A 17,639-nucleotide genomic window follows, 5' to 3' on the forward strand; every position below is an offset into this window, starting at 1 on the left:
CACTTTTATTTTTCAGGTGAATGTTGTGCAGATTACTAATGAAAAAAAAGAAGAAGAAGAATTCCTTAAAAATACAAAATCTTGCTGAATAACACTGCACTGAATGAAAAGAAAATACCCAGGCAGATGTGATTATTTTGAACTTGCATGCCTCTTCTTATAGTACGGAAAATTAGTGCCTACGATATGATGATCAAATTTTTTTTTATTTGTTCTTATCTACAAAGGCATATATATGCTACTGTACATTATAAAGTTGTTATGTTCTGTAATGCATATATTCATGATTTTTTTTTTCAATTTTTTTATTCTATTTTTTGTAATGGCACAGAAAGAGAACAGATTTGCAAATAAAACATAACTGGTTGCTCTTCTTTTCAGATGCGAAATGTGACTCATAGTCACAAGCAATTACTTCTTAGACACAAAAAATCGGATACAAGTTGTTCAATGTGTTAGAGACTGCACATACAAAATGAAAGCCAATTCAGCCAAAATATAGCGGGGCAAACCATGGCAGACAAAAGTATGGATAACACTCTTGTAGTTACTATCCTATCAGCAGTCAGATGTGTGACTGCAGACTGAAAACATTGCCTTGAATTCATCAGACTCTTTACTGTGCACTTCCATTATTTTCTTGGTAAAAAGTTCTGAAGAGATGAAGGGCTTGTTCACATTTCATCATGCTAATCATCGGCATGAAATCTCCCAAACATCTCTATAAGCCTTTTAAAAATGCCTCATTTGCCCTGTTGTTTTGGCCGACCTAGCACACATGAATACAGCACATTGATAGAGAATGTCTAACCAAAATAGTAGGAACAGCACTTGATAACAACTAACTCTTAATTGCTTTTGCACCAACTGATTTCTTGAGGAATGGGAATGGGGGGGGGGGGGGGTTATTTGCAAAATATAAGCCTTCATTTAAGCTTGGATTTTAATTATGTACTATCAGTGAATGATATTATTCAGCCACCTTTTCTTGTGCTCTGATGAAATTGATTCATCAAACAGTACCAAATTCACCATAGAAAATGGAGTTTTCATATTTAGCAATTTAGTCTATGCAGCAACTTCCGAAAGAGCTTGGACGCATTAGATGGCTAGTGTATGGATAGCACATTGTCAGAGCTTTTGGTCGGCAAGATTACTACAGGGACATAGATGTTGGTTTGTTGTGATTTTGGGTATAATCTGTGCACCTCTAATCATCTCTACTGGTCCCTACACTCAACACTAGCCTACTTCCTGTTATTGTTATTGTATAGGATATCTTTTGATTTTGTTCTACATACATGACATTCTAAAGGACAAGTCCACCTTCATATACATATGGATTGAGTGAATGCAACAATACTAGTAGAACACATCAGTGAAAGTTTGGGGAAAATCCGACAATCCGTTCAGAAGTTATGAATTTTTAAAGCATCTGCGCAATCACTGCTGAATGAGGAGACTACTACAGTGTATGATGTCACATGCGTACAACGGTATAAGGAAAATAATAAGAGAATTTCACAAAACTTTTTTTTTTGTTGATAAAGTGCACATTTCTTCGACTCGTTACTGATGTATGTTAAGGGAAATATTATTCTCCTTGCCTTCTGAAAGAGAGAAGTTGAGTGTTCTTTTGTTATGCGAGAAAAGTGAAAATATGTTGAATTTTCTTTATACTTTCTTTATATCGTTGTATTCATGTGACACCACAAGCTATCATAGTCTCCTCATCCAGCCGTGACTGAGCAGAAACTTCAAAAATTCATAACTTTTGAATGGATTGTCCGATTTTCCTCAAACTCTCAGTGATGTGCTCTACTAATATTGCTGCATTCACTCAATCCACATGTCTATGAAGGTGAACTTGTCCTTTAAGTATTCTTCAATGCAAGAAGAAAAGGGAATGACTTTACCAGCTGAGGACTGTTTTGAAGAGATAGGGTGTTGTGTATTATGTAAGCATACAATAGTTAATAACAGAGAAAATGCTAGGAGAGTTATGTTAACTCTGAATGTCTACCAGTTTGTTTTTGTGCTGTGAGTATGAATGTACCATGGATGTTTTGTTCATTCATTGTCTTTCGGGTGTCTCTTGCCCGTTTTCCAATTTTCCCTCTAAACTAATTTCCAAACTCTGCATTCTCTTTTGAGCATTTCATTTATGTTCCTTTGGGCTAGAGTTTATCATCATTATCATCATCAACATCAATGTCACATGTATCTCCAACATCTTGTCATGCCTTTGATTTCATCATCGTTGTCATCAATGCCTTTTAACATCACTGTCGTCGTCGTCATCATCATCATCATCATCTTCATCATCCAACATCTCCTCTGCCACACATAGTGTGTCATTGTCACTTTTAGAAATCATCATCGTTATCATCATCGTTGCTGCAGGCACAACCATTACTTTTCATTTAATATACAGTCATTTTTTTTTTCAACACGATTATGTGATTATCATCCATTGTTCATCGTCACCATCATAACTCTTGTTTCCAAGATTTCAGCATTGTTATTTACAACGCAGCCAGCGATGCTTAACACTGCATAAAATGAATGTGTGGCATGACGACAGCTTTAAACTCTCACATCGAACCATAATATTGGCATCATTGCCTTTGGTACTCACTTGAAATAGGCCAAGAGCTCACCAAGTATTGATTAAAACATGGACACCTGACACCAGACTGTACATGTATATCAAACATTAAACATCAAACAAAAATGCCACATCCAAATATATTGGCAGAATTATGCATATATTCTTTTGGCTAGCCAGATGTGGACTGATCTAGATTGTATATTATTGTATCCATAGACAGAACTCTGAACAGAAACATAGAACTTTGTCCTCTGCTATAACCCCTATATGCTACATACAATGTAGCTGCCAGAAGGACTAATATAGATTATAAATGTTTCTGTACATGTACAGTGTATATTTCCTGACCTTTGAACAGAAAACATCACAAATGTTTGCAAAGGAAATTTAACCCAATGTACTCACACTTTAATCAATTCTGTCACTCGGAAATTGGCTTATACACCAATCAAGTGTGGACTTTTCAAAATATCATTTGGAACGAATGCACAAAGAACGTGTCCACTGCAGTTTGGTAAAATTCTTTATTGGAAGAAATTTGTTTGCCCACAAACACAAATTTGTACATAAACACATTTATACTTGCACACTCTCATACAACTAACTAAAAAAATGATAAGTTTACCATAAATTCATAGTGTGTCAAGGAATACTTAAATGAGAAAATGATCTTGAAAACATCCATTCATATTTTTTAATATTTATTTATTTATTTATTTATTTATTTTACAATACAATGCTGGCAATCGAGACAGATGAATGCACTTACCTAAAATAGCAGCACGTCTGACGTATCTTGAGCAACTTGCTGCGACACTTCGCTATCCAAAGCAAATTGAGATGCGCCATGCCCCCCCCCCCCCGAAAAGAAATTGTCCTTTGCCATAACCCTTTTATGCTACCCACTGACTTGCGCATGCCTACTAACCAAGTTATGAGGGAAGTTGTGATGCAAATTGAGGTCAACCTTTTGTCCCCTTAGCCCCGAGATGAACCATGTATTTTTTTCCTTCCACGTGTTAACTAAGCCACAAGATTTAACCATACATACTTCTTCCCCAAAGTGTTGCATGGTTTAGATATTTGTGTAGGAGTTCTGATTTTCAGTTGATTTGACTCCCCAAATTGATTTTGTGTTAGCATAGCATTGTTTGAGTTTCCAGAAAGTTTCTAAACTCTTTGATCATTTCTTCTATTCTCCCCTCCCACTTCTGATTTGACTCCTCCCACTTCATACTTGGCTCCTCCCATCAATTCACGACTTCTCGCTCTTCAATGATCCCTCTTTGTGATGGCAAATCCTATTCTTGTGTGCCAATTCAAACTGCATTCATACCCAATATGAAATACTGCCCTCATGTGATAACATTGTGACATTCAACCCGTTTCACACCCAAAATTCTGGTGGGAATATTTTCCCTTGTGCCACCTCCACCTACAAACTCCCACTACAAACAACAACAACAACAACAAAAATTTGATAGGCATTCAATGTGAGACTGCCCCATGTAGTTCCAACCCTTGCCAAAACGGGGGCGAGTGCGTCCATCCCGCGAGAGGCGATTTCGAGTGCAACTGCACAGTGGGCTACGTGGGGCCTACGTGTGCCGAGGCCCGTTGTTCGGCCGAGGTTTGCCTTAATGGAGGCGAGTGTCGCACGGAGAATGGAAACACAAGTTGGGCCTGTAGCTGCGTAGAGTTTACCCAAGGTATATATACACACTCTCTCTCCCATTCTTTTGTTGTGTTCTTTTGTCGTCATCATCATCAACTTCTCGTTTTCTTTCTGTCATGCATCTCTGTTTTCGTTCATTGTTCTGTGTAATCCTTGCGTAAATTCTGTACCATTGTAGTTTATGTGTCGCCAGAATGTGTTAGTATGAAGAGAACTTCGAAAACGGTTGCTTCGCAGTTGAGAGCCAGAAAGGCGCTTCCTCCACAGGTTTCAAACTACATTATTAGCGCCCTTCTGGCCCTCGGCCGATGAAATGTAAATTGACTTCAGTGAGCGCACTAAACCTGGATGGCTGGTAACACTAATTAGTGACTGGTGTAGTTCAGCTAAGATTAGACATGGCATCTCTGATGATTAACACCCATTTCTGCCTAGATATCAGTGCACACTGTCCTGATGCGTACAGTTTGTAATACCTAGATTCACATGAAGACAGCCGTACATGTTTGATAACACACTCTGTTTTTTTCTGCCTTCCTTCGTAGAAAAGTGTGCTAACATGGTTTGATGTAATGAGATAGTGTGTTAATGTTTTATTCTTTTGTGGTGAAAGACATACAGTGTACCTCTGATGGAGACATTGCAGACAAATAAAAGGATATCTGAACTTTTAGGGTAAAAAAGATACATATACTGTAGACGTACGTGAGTTGGGTAATTGTTCCTTTAAATATGTGTTCGTAGGTATACTGTATCTGTATAGTCACAAGTGAAAACATATTTAGGTTATCATGAAATCAACACTCAGTCTGATTATTAACATTGTAATGTATAAAAGTACATCTAAACAAATTGCTGAAAACGAACATCAGCAAAACATTTCATGTAACATTGCAAAAAAGTAATTTGAAATTTAAATCTGCAGTATTGGTGTGAAACACTAGGCCTGTATCTTTTTCTTTTTTTGGGGGGGGGGGGGGAGGTGGGGGGTGGGGTGGGGGAGGGGAGAGGATCATATCTACTGCAGGCGGTGGTACCGTGACTGGAATTCCTCACATATTCCTCATTTTTGACAGGGAGTGGGAGAGTGGAGGAAATATGACCATTTTATGATGATTAGCCAATGGTTAAGGTTAGTGACGGAATGTAATGAAGTACTGATGAAGTGTGGAATACATGTATGTGTGAGCCAGTGATGCCACTATTATTCTTCTTCTGGGTTGGTCCTTTCTGCCTTTGAATAACTTTGGTAACATGAATTATACTGTAAAATGAGGAACGTTCGCATGCATTTTAATTTCGCAAATTTTACGAGAGCCAAGATTCGCAAAATTAAAATGCACCTGAAAGTTCTTGTCTACGCTACATGAATATGCATTGAATGTTTAACCGGGCAACTCACAAAAATTTCATGCTGCGACAAAGGCCATCGGCTCCAATTCACGAAAATTTAATGCCATGGAAAAATCTTGCCTTACAGTATCTTCTCCAACCTTCAAAAGCAACCCAGGTTAATTCATAACAATTCAACCTTTATGATATTAAAACAGGTAAATAATAGCCACCCCCCCCCAAAAAAAAAGCCATACAAAACAAGCAAATAACAACAAACAAAATGAAAAATCAAATGGATCCCCCATTTTTTTTAATGATTATTAATATGGAATATCACTCACATCAGTGCTTGATTAAGATCAAATGGCATGCCATTTTTCTTATCTTTCATCCATTCTTTACTGTGACCTTTTCCACTTGGAGTGCTGCAGTTATATTTATTTGTTTTCCCTTTGAATAAGTATCATAATTTGAACATAAACCATCAGTATTTTCCAGTGCTGAACTTGTTGAGTTGTGGGAACGTCTGTGGTAGCTGTCATTTCTCGTGTGAATGTATGTCTATGTAACGCCATAGTGAGGGGATGAATCACAGATCACACTGAGCTCTACATTCAGGCAGTTATTCACACATTTTTTATGCCTCCGCCACGAAGTGGTGCCGGAGGCATTATTTTTCTTTTAAATATTGTGACTAAAGTCATAATTGCGCTCTCACTCTGACATAGAAGAAGTGTCCACTTTACTACGAAGCCACAGTACCATCTGTTAATAGTCCTTGATGAGTTTGTATGTTTGACGAGTTTGGCTGTACCAGGAGGGTTTTGTTAGAATCAGTCTTGTTTTCAAAAGGCATTATATGTTACCGAGACGTAATATAATGTGTTTGTGGTTTAAAAGCCTGCCTTGTGCTCCTTTATTTTAGTTCTGAACTCACTGACACATTGCTTACTTTTTCTTATTTCATAATTTTGTTGTTTTTCTTGAAAATTTGTTTTGAGGAAATGTGTGTGCGTGGCTCTCAAATAATTCACTCTCAGACACAGTAATAATATTGACTGGTGTTGTGTTGTGTGGCTGGTTTATGTACATTCATTCACCTGAAAAGTTGGTCAGTTACCAAATAGGGAATTATAAAAGTCAGAAATACACGAAATGTTGTAATACCTTCTGAAAGCTCCTGTATTTGAGTATGGTACTTGTTTTTAAAAATCTCTGTATGGTAGTTTTTATACATTTTATCTGCATAATTAATGCAGATATGTGCTTATGGTTTGAGAATTCAATTTTGTTTATTTATTCAGTAACATTTTTTTTCCTTGTAGCAAAATAACAGGGTGATGAAATACAAAGCATGGATATGTTTTTTATGATTCATGTACAGTGTATCTCTTGTTGTGTTGTAATGTAGCATTTTGTGGTGTTGTCAGAAGTCTTATGTTCATTGTGGTGTGTTTGTTTGTGTATCTGTTTTCTTGTTTGTTTTTTAATCAAAAGTCAATGCCCTTTTACTAATTGCCCTAAGTTTCCTTAAGAAGTAACTTCATTCATGTGAGTGAAAGTGATAGAATTACTCTTGAAATCTGATGTCAAACAACCTGCCCGTGTTTTGAGTGGACAGAACGCTCTGTATGGATTCTCTTCAGAGCTTTTCTGGTCTAAATTTGTATGTAGTCTCTGCATCTTCTCTCTGCCTAAGAGAGAGATAGAAAAAACCAAACAAAACAAAATGGATTACTTTCAATATCTCATTGTTACTGTCAATCAACCAATGTAGTGTGCTCTTCTTTATATGCTTCTCGGTCAAGCAAAATCAGAGCAGCATGTCGCGGAAGTTCAAGTGTTTGAAAAGAAGGCAATTTGCTGAAACTCGCCTTGGCAAGGACACAAAGGCCCGAATTCACGAAGGTGGTACAAATGAAACCATGGTTTCAACCATGGACAAAAACCATGGAGCACCAAGTGTCACACAGAACATTTCGTTACGAAATTGGTCATTTCGTTGACAAAATGACCGTTTCGTTAACGAAATGTTCATTTAGTTACAAAATGTCAGGCCCTTAGGTCGCCTTCCTGCCTTTCAGTCCAAAGCAAGGTGCCTTGGTGGGTTTTGATAAGTTGCTCTCCTGCCTTTTCACACAGAACAAACAGCACCTACTGTAGTTGCCTTTTAACCTTCTTGTCTATTTATCTTCTTCTTTCAAATAATGCATTTGCTGGTGAGCTTTAAAAATACTGCCTTTTTGCCTCTTCATCACAAGGAAAGTGCCTAGAAGAGTAGTAACATGTTGCTGTCTTACTTCGTCTTTATCAAGGTGCCCAGGGGACTTTCTTCTAGTTGCTCTATAGCCGTCTTGACTTAAAACAAAATGCATTGGCAGGCTTTGAGAAGTTGCCTTGTAGCATTTTGGCCTAAACAAGGCACCTACATGTAGGCTTATTTCAACCAGTCACCTTCTTGCCTTCTTTTCAAATGTAAACAAAGCACCTTCGCAAAATTACAACAAGTTGTCTTTGTGATGCCTGCCAGAGCATCAGGAATGTTTCTGCCGAAAGTCTAATTATACACTATGTATGCTTGCATAAATTTGGAGGGCAACTTTTGAGTATGTAGGTTGTTTTGCTGTTAGTAATACTATTAGAATTTTGTATTTTTTTTCTTGCTGTTTTAAGTTACGTATGGTATGAGGTCTGTGTTTGCCATATTTTGTGCAAATTTATGACAGCTGAAGTGCATTTCATCAAATGCTGATTAAATCTCTGTATACCATGAATGGAAAAATCCATTATTCCTCTGTGCATAATTTATGAGGCCCAGTCAATATCTTTTCCGGTCCTCCTCATGCATGCATAGTTTTTCCTCCCCCCATCCCCACCTAACAGGCGATCGCTGTGAGCTGAGAGGCCCGTGCGTGAACGGGCCCTGCCAGAACGGTGGTTTGTGCTCACAGGAGCTGGTTAGTGGATCGTTCTCATTCGAGTGTTACTGCCCGACGGGCTTCAACGCCACGTACTGCGAGAACGAGATCGACTGGTGCGACAGCAACCCGTGCCAGCAGGCTGGCAGTAACTGCACGTCCGACCGGGAGCGCTTCTACTGTGCCTGTGCTCCAGGCTATGGAGGTACAGCGTAATTTGCGGGTGGGGGATGGGAGCGGGATGTTGTTGTTTTTGTTGTTGTTATTTGAATTTATTTGGCGTTTATCATTCCTCGAGGAATATTTACGCCAAATCTATATTCATAAAATTTCTATAAATTTCCAAATTTTACCCTATATTATTTTCATTTTATTGCAAATAAATCAAAATTAATATATCATATCAAATCAAATAAATCTCCCTCACTGGCCTCGGTTCGAGTTGCCCAATCGACGATCGTATTTTCTGGCCAGTCCGGCTCGGTACCTTGAGCAGACTTCTCGGCAAGGAGGGGCCGTGATTGGCTGTCCACCTGCCTAGGCCACTCCAATACACGAGAGGGGCTCGATCGTTGCTCGTGATTAATCGGGAGTATTTAACGCGAATTTTATCACAAATGTACATGAAATTAGAAAAACAAAACAACGCTAAGATATAAAGCAAACATCTGGGCTGTGTGCAATGTGCAAAATTAAGTCAAAATATATACTTATCTAGTAAAATTAGATAAGTATCATCTGCTGATGTGTAGCCTTGCTGATGTGTAGCCTTGTTGCCAGACTGTAAATTAGTAATGTTTCTGCCTGAGTGTATCGTTGGACTGTATGCAAGCCTTTTCATTTTCAAAAAGTCAAATGATTGAGGTCAAATTTGACCAAGAGAAGTGTAGTAAAGAAGGAAGGTATCTAGTTAATTACCTAGAATTCCATAAAACATTCAGTACTGCATATACATGTAATGGTTGATCATAACATGAAATGAATCATTCAGTTTTTCTTCAATTGTTGGAGTAGGGCAGCAAGATGGCTGGATTGCTTTGCTTTTAATGTTTTTACCAGTGATGTTGTCAGCGAGTTCATTTCTTGACCCCTGATATTGCAGAAAATCTGTTTGCAGTAATGTCTCACGGGATATGATAGTTACGTTCAGAAGGTGATCCTTATCTTCGAGGATATAAGATTAGAGGAAAGCACTGGTGCCAAGTGTTGCATGGTCTCTTTCGTCACAAAATTGGTCATTTCATTGATGAAATGACAATTTCTTCGACAAAATAATTTAATTTTGTTGATGAAATCGTCAGTTTGTGATGAAATGACTGATTTTGTGTTGAAAGGGAGACTATGTGATATTTGGCGCCCCATACTTAACTCCAAGCGTATCCAAAGTTAATGATCACCGTCTGAATTTCACTAATATTTTACATTCCTTGTTGATTCAGGTTTGACAAATGTTTTATAATTGATTGTTAGGAGTATTATTCCCCCTGCTTTCTGAAAGAGGTATCTCAAGTGCTCTTTCCTTAAATTGCAAAAATGAAAAGGAATTGAATTCATGATCGATAATTTAGCAGCTACAGCCAACTCCCCTAAAAACTAATTATTACCTCAAAAACAGATTGATTCAAAAGATATAATGATGTTGATTTTGTTTTTGTTGTCTCTCCGTGGAAAGGTGTCACTTGCGAAATTAAACTTCCAAACTGTGACAGTGAGTTCTGCAGTAACGGAGCCTCGTGTACGGACCTGCCTTACGACTACGTCTGCACCTGCGCCCCGGGCTGGACCGGCAAGAACTGCACGTTGGACATAAATGAGTGCGAATCAGAGCCCTGCGAGAATGGTACTCCTTGCCTGAACTTGCAGAACGACTATTTCTGTGACTGCACTGATTCTGGTAAGTATTCATATATTTATATATAATATATATTTTGTTTTTTCTTTGTGTGTGTGTGTGTGTGTGTGTGTGTGTGTGTGTGTGTGTACATTTTCATTTGGCCACTAGAGCAACAATGAATGCTTGTAAGCAGGCAGCTAGGGGGTAAATGGCTTATAATGGTCCTCTCTGTTGGACTAGGCTCAAGAGCTAGAGCTAGGGGACTTGAACCCAGAACCTCATGAGTCCATTGACATATCTATCCTCTGAGCCACAGCAGTAGAGGTGGTGGAGTGATTCCATGACCTGAGGTAACTCATGCGTATTCTCACGGCTCGTTTGAGTGTGAAACAAGCCACTTCCTTTTCACAAAGACAAATCAAGTTAGAGATGGCTGGAAGGGAAGTGTTCACACCAGGAACCTGGAGTCGCCAAAGCGTCAACAGAAGAGCACAAAGTCTGTGCTTGTTAAAAGCTGTGCCGCGGTATGTCTAATGACAGATGGAGTCGGGGTCCTTCCACACATGCATTCTATTCGGGAAGTATTAGTCGCGGAAAAGTGTGCAAACTTGGCTTAGGATGTCCTCAGAAGATTGTGACAAGGTCAAGATTTGCAGGACAAAATACAGCCTTTTGAGCGGCTTTGAAGGATCAATGGAATTGTGTGTGTGTGTGTGTGTGTGCTGTGGGAAGACGACATCTGTTGAATGGACTTGAGGATGACTCCTAGAAGTGAAAGGAGATAACAGAGAATAGATGAATTGATGGATGGATATATATTGACGGCTGGATGGATAATTTGATAGGTAGGTAGATACATGGTAGATAGATATAGAGAAATAGATAGATGGATTGGTACTATTGTAGGTACATGTATGTTGGTATGTAGATAATTAGATGGATAGATACATGGCTGGCTGGATGGTTTGATTGGTAGGCAGATTTGTAGATAGATGATGGATTGGTTGGTATGTTTGTATACAGATAATATTAAAAGATGGAAAGATAAATATAAGGTAAGTGAGCATGTAGGAAAGCAAGATGGAACAGAGTAGGGAGAAATGCTCAGCAATGGAAAGAGAGAGAGAAAAAAAAAGAACACAAAAGAAGGAAGCAAGGCAAAGTATTAAAGTGAAGACCATGGAGTGAGTTAATAAGTCAGAGCAAAAAATGACAACAACAACAACAACAAACAACAACAAACAAAACAAAAGATTAAAATCAAACTGAACAAATAAAATTTGGAGCATACATGTACAAAAGTGTTGGAATTATGCTGACTGAAAGATTGAAGAGAAAAGATGTTTATCAAAGAGATCAAAGGATTTAGTTAAAAAAAAAAAAGTAGAAGAAGAAGGAAGGACAGACATACCTGAAGAGGTTGAATACAGGCAAAGGCCTGTGTGTTTCTTTTGTAGTGTCATGATTCATGCATGGTCTGATACTGGCTATTGTCAATTTATTATGTGACGAAGGATTAGAGCTCAGGCATGCATTGTGTTTGCAGGGCAGACAAATCCATCATTTTTTTTTTCTCCCATTGAAATGTAAGGGTATTTTGCACAAAAAAAAAGCAAAAAAAGGAGGAAAAAACGATGACAATAATATATTTGGGAAATAAACACCAAACAAACATAATGCTGAAGTGAATGCCATCGGGTGGTATGTGTGAGTAGAGTTGCAGTGCTGTGGAGTGTTGTCTTGTGGCCACAAATGTCACTCTACCGGGGTGATGTTTTTGCCTCAAATGTTTTTAATAGTCTTTTTATGAGGCTCATATCTATGTATATCGTGAAGTGGTAGAAGTTTTCGCTGTGGTTAAAAGGTGAGAGAAGAGACTATCAGCTTGCTTTTTGTGTGTTTGTTTCTGGCAATTTTTTGTTTCTTTGTTTTTTGTGGGGCAACCTGGGGAAAGCCCAAAACCATGGACTCAATTGCGGAACCTCATTCTATTCTTGTGGTGTACGTTGTGTGGGTGAAATTATGCACAGTATGTGGAGAGTTACATGTATGCTGTATTGGAAACATTCAAGGGTAGTTTTCTGCCCAAAGCTACCAGTGGCACCCCTTCTTGTGCTGTCAGCGGTGCCTAAATCATTTCAATTTAGCGTTAGTCCCATCAAGCAATGTTCTTGTTGGTCATTTTCCCTGTCTTTCTGTTTAAATTGAACATTTGATGAAATTCATTGTGGTTCTCTCATTTATTTTTTGTTGTGTCTTTGATTCTGTCCCCATTTTGGGGCGAGGCAGCAGTGCAGAAAATGCAACGATTAACTGTGCCAGTTTCTCAGAATTTGTCTTTCTGTTTGAACACCAGACAAATCAAACAAGGGAAACAAACATTCAGATAAGCATTGAACCATTTGAAACTTATCTTTTATATAGAACTTTTCATATAAAATGTCATATATTTTTAGTTATCTCTTACCCCTGTGTAGAACCCTCAGTTTAAAAATCATCCATTAGTTCTATATGGAAATATCAATTTTTATTTGTGAATTCTGTGGAGACATGTCAATTTCATTTAAAATTATTTGTTTGTTCCAAAGTAGAAATGTCAGTTTTGTGTACATACGAGAGATATTTTGACTCCCCACGGACTTTGTGCTTATGTCCAAATTCCAATGGTAGACTCATTGCTCTTACACCTATTTATGACACATAAAAATACCTGTCATTCTATTGTGTATCAGGTGTAGAGTAACACCCACACTCACCTATTGAAGGCTTCATAGAATAAAAGGTAGGCAGAACAGCTGAGGAATATAGAATACAGGTTGTATGGAAAAAAAGTATGGTTCTTTAATTTGTTTGTTGTTTTTTTCTTTTGCTTTGTAGGGGGAGGGGCTTGAGAGGTTGGGGAAGTTTGAGTGATTTTAGTTTTTATTGTCAATATGAGTCATCGTCATAGGGTGACTGGAGTTGAAGTACCATGGTATTTGTGGAAATCTGCGAATGCATGTGTGTATCACAATGCCAAAGCACTGTAGAAGAGTGATTTTGTGCAGTTTAAAAGTCTGGTCTGGAAGTATAACACACAAATATACCACCCTTACCAAGATAATACAGTATTTGAATGGACCGAAAAGCCCCAGGCTAATTGTTTGGTCAAAGGAGTGTCAACACTGAAAGGTCAGTAGCCTCTTTTGCACCTTTACCGATGATTTTTGTAAGGAGAGGGAGGCCGGAAGATTTTGCTGGCATAAAGATTGAGCGAGGTGCCACAACATTGTAATGAAATGTGCCGTACATCTCACCAAGCATGGATCTCCCTGCCCTACAGAGATAACAGCAGTCACTGCAGATGTTTGCTCATGGACTAAAATTGCCACAGTGCCAGAAAAAAGGTCAAACTTCTCGGTCAAGTGGGTCAAGAGAAGACCCACTGAGGATGCACTTAGTATTTTGACCCAGCCATGCTGACCAGTGTTTTCGTGTCTGTGGCTTGTTTTTCAAACTTTTTGCACACACAAGAATATAATACTACTGCTTGACTCTTCTGTGTTAAGTGCAAGGGTATGTGTGAATGGCAGTTTTGATTTGTCTATTTTGTGTGAACATTCATGCCATATAATACTGCTAAAGAGTGATTTAATGAGATGTCTGTCCAAGTACAAGTGTATATGGGCTCCATGGGATATTGCTTTTCATCAATTTCCAGCCTGAAGTTCCTAGTAGTGCTTCAAGAACAATGTGAAAAAAATATTTTCCTGCTTTGTGGCATGAATACTGAGTTACTCCGTGCTTTCGTTTGTGTGAGTCTATTTACCAAGCTGAGGTTAGTCAAAAGACATTTTTGTGCAACCATGCAAGACGAAGAAGCTTCAATCGGATTACGTCCTAAAGCTGTCACTAATCTTTCATTTTTCCTTCATTTGTTGATTATAATTTCATGATATACACGTTTCTACTCACATCATTGTACCTTTTGCAGTGTCCCAAAGGTAGGAAAGTTGTTTTACACTGAAATAAGATTGTTATTTAAATAATTTTTTGTTGTGATGATATAGATATTGTAGGTATCTGTGGATTTGTTCATGAGGATGTATGTATGTGTGTTGTGTGTGTGTGTGTACAGTGTACATGATGGATTTTTTTTTTTTTGAGGGGGGGGGGGTTGGTGGGGTTAACTATACTGTCATTTTGCTGTAGGCTAAGGTATTTGGCCATTCTTTGATTAAATCTACGAGGGATGTTATTACCTCCCCAGTGGAGCACCCATTCAGGATGTAGCACGTTTCCCACCCTAGGGGGAACCTCGTGGAATCTTATTAGCACAGGACCGACCTGGCTTCTTGTCACAGGCGTGAACATCCCCTCTAAAGAAGACCGACCCCCTCCCCCCCTTTCGTAAAATGGTTCCTCAGGTGTGGGCGAGACATGGTTCACATCTGGGCCAAGGGCATACGAAAGTTGAAAAGAATTTGCACGCCAAAATCCGCTTCAAAGCTGCTGTGATCTTATTTTAGCAACATCTTTGATATTTCAAATGTTCATACAGGTTTGACTCTGTCAGCCTCTAACTGGTCCTCAACAGTCTGTATTATTCTCCCATCATTCAAATATCCATAGCTAAGGCAAAGCCTGTGCTTTAATAATCAACATGAAGTTGAGTGGAGCAAGTTCTGTTTTATATCTTCCCTGCCGTTCTCTGCTTGGTGATAGTCTTAAGTCAAGACTGACATACATATGTTAACTTTGCAGGTGTGACTCTAAGGGAAGCAGCTGAAAGCCAACATACTTGTAAAAAATGCTTGATACTTGCTACTTGATAGTTTCATGGTCGAGCTTGTAATCTCTGGCAGTAATTTGTTAACTCTGTATTATCAACTTATCAATTTTCCATCTGTGCTACACGTATTATCAACATAATTCTATCATCTTGCCTTGGCATTGTGGCCTATATGCACAGGGTATTATGTGATGTGCTAACAAGATAAGAGCAGAGAGATATTTTATGTGTCTCTTTTTCCAAGTCAGGGGCCTCAAAATGTCATCACTCACCACAAACAGGTTGTCAATTCTGACACTGAGAGCAAGAACTCATACCTCTCTCTAAGCAACCAGTAACTGTTAGTCTTAGCCTGAACAAAAGAAGAAAAAAGAAAGGAAGAAAAAAAAAAAGAATAGTTTCTTGTCATTCAGCAGATCACGCTGTATGATTTGGGCTGCTAATTGTTACTAATTATATCATGTGTGTGTGTGTGTCATGTCTAAACCTGCCTCGTGTAGATCGTGAACAGCTGCCACTTGCTCTGTCAAAATGTGATAATTGAATAGAGAATGGCATGAGGAAAGAAAGAAGCAGGTGCTATGTGATTTATTCATGGGAAAGTTGCGAAAGTCGGCAAACTAAACTTATCTGAAGTGATAATACATTTTATAATTATGTAGTTGTGTTACTGCTTTTTTTATGTTAGAGTGCTCACCACATATAAATTACATTTAATTTTTTTATTTGATGTCTCCAATGTATGGGCTCAAGGCAAAGCAATGATGTGGTTTTCCCCCCTTTTTGATAGTTTCTTTATTTTTGGCTCTATCATTCGCTGCTGGATGACATAATTGCCAAGTGAGTAGGTGGGATTTTTGTTGTGGTGACAGCTTGACATGGAGTGGTATGGGGCCCAGAAGATGAATTCACATGAATGGAGTTTGTAAGTCGACACTTGCATGTTGGTTGTAAACGTAACATGCTCTTTTTTTCCCCTCCTGTCCATTGCAATCTGTAGGTTTCCTGGGTAAGAACTGCTCAGTGGACTATCCGGACTGTAACGACACCACGCTCTGTCAGAACGGGGGAACTTGTCAAGAGGAGCCGGGCAGCTTTAAGTGTGAGTGCGCCGACGGTTTTATCGGGACGGTGTGTGACGAGATGGACCACTGCTTCAGCGCCCCCTGCCAGAACGGGGGCCAGTGCTCCAACGCTGGCTCAACGTACAGGTGCGACTGCGTCAACGGGTACAGCGGCACGGATTGCACACAGGTGGGTGCCCCCAGGGTGTGTTCAGGGGGTGTGTGCAGGGGTAGAGGGGGATTTGTGAAGCTCCATAGATGGAAGAGTACAAAGAAATGACCTTTGACCTTACACTTGAGATTGTTGATATATGCATTCTTTTGCTGTATCTCTCAAACCCAAGCAACCTATTTCATTCAAAAATATTGTTCATGATAACCTGGTTGTAGTAGCATTGATATCATTTGTTACAGTTTGATATGATTCTATAGTGAGTTATAAGTTCTTTACTGTATATGATGTTACATGAATGGTCTTGTACTAGCAATAGTCAGCAAATGATATCAGACAGGCACATTGTGCTGTGCACTAGAAGAAGAAGAAGAAGTGTGGTCTTGTAGGTTTATTTTCTAAGTTTCTGCTGGGATTGTTATTTTTTGCAATTTCAAGAGTCACTTCTATGGTGTGCAAATTGAAGGGAAGGGCTTTGACATTCGCAGATGAGCCATTATGAAGGGATAACTTGTTTGAAGAAGGAAAGGCTTGCTGTAATGACTTGCGGTGTAACCATGGATTTTGTCTCATTCTCCCGTTTGCCAAAATCGAACCAGGCATCGACCAACCTGTGGATCATCATCGGCGCATCCATCGCGGCGGGCGTGATCCTCATCATCATCATCATCCTCATCTCCTGCTTCGTGTGCTCCGTGAGGAAGAAGCGGGCGACGCAGGGCAGCTACAGCCCCAGCCGGCAGGAGATGTCCGGCTCCTTCGTGGAGATGGACAACGTCCTCAAGATGCCCCCCGAGGAGAGACTAATATGAGCGATGCGAATGTGCTCCAAACAATCTCCATGGAGATGATAAATATGCGTGCAGCTCATGTGACGTACTTGTACTCGCTGAAGCGTATAGAGACATCCCTGCGAGCGGACTTAACGCTATATGCTGTCACAAGCTCTAGGACGTGCTGTTGTATTTCGCAGATTTTTTGTGCATTCCAGTTTGTGCGAGCTACCAAAAGAAATATAACGATACAAGACAAGATCCAAAGACGGAATAGAAGTAAAAGTGTAAATTTGCATTTGCAATCTTTTAGGAGCAATATGTGAAATGAACACCAGATGGATTAAAATATCGAGTATACACAGGAGGTGATTTTTTTATAAACACTATTGACAAGTGTGTAATATTTGCATTGGATGACAGTGTGTTTGGGTATGCACATCGCAGGTTCAGCATCACAAGTACCATAGTACTAGGATTGGCAGC

The 17,639-nt window shown here is 39.1% G+C and overlaps 1 protein-coding gene across 1 annotated transcript in view; it reads left to right on the forward strand.

Moving 5' to 3' along the window:
• The window catches only part of LOC140240924 (uncharacterized), a 39,895-nt gene extending 22,515 nt beyond the window's left edge, over positions 1–17,380 (forward strand). Inside the window, exons 10-13 of the mRNA XM_072320696.1 lie at positions 8,505–8,744; positions 10,212–10,433; positions 16,145–16,398; positions 16,980–17,380. Coding sequence (XP_072176797.1) covers positions 8,505–8,744; positions 10,212–10,433; positions 16,145–16,398; positions 16,980–17,192 — 929 coding nt within the window. The 3' untranslated portion in view covers positions 17,193–17,380. The remainder of the gene's footprint in view (positions 1–8,504; positions 8,745–10,211; positions 10,434–16,144; positions 16,399–16,979) is intronic.
• Positions 17,381–17,639: the final 259 nt, after the last annotated feature.

This window comes from Diadema setosum, chromosome 17, assembly GCF_964275005.1.
Source record: "Diadema setosum chromosome 17, eeDiaSeto1, whole genome shotgun sequence".
NCBI classification, from domain to species: domain Eukaryota; kingdom Metazoa; phylum Echinodermata; class Echinoidea; order Diadematoida; family Diadematidae; genus Diadema; species Diadema setosum.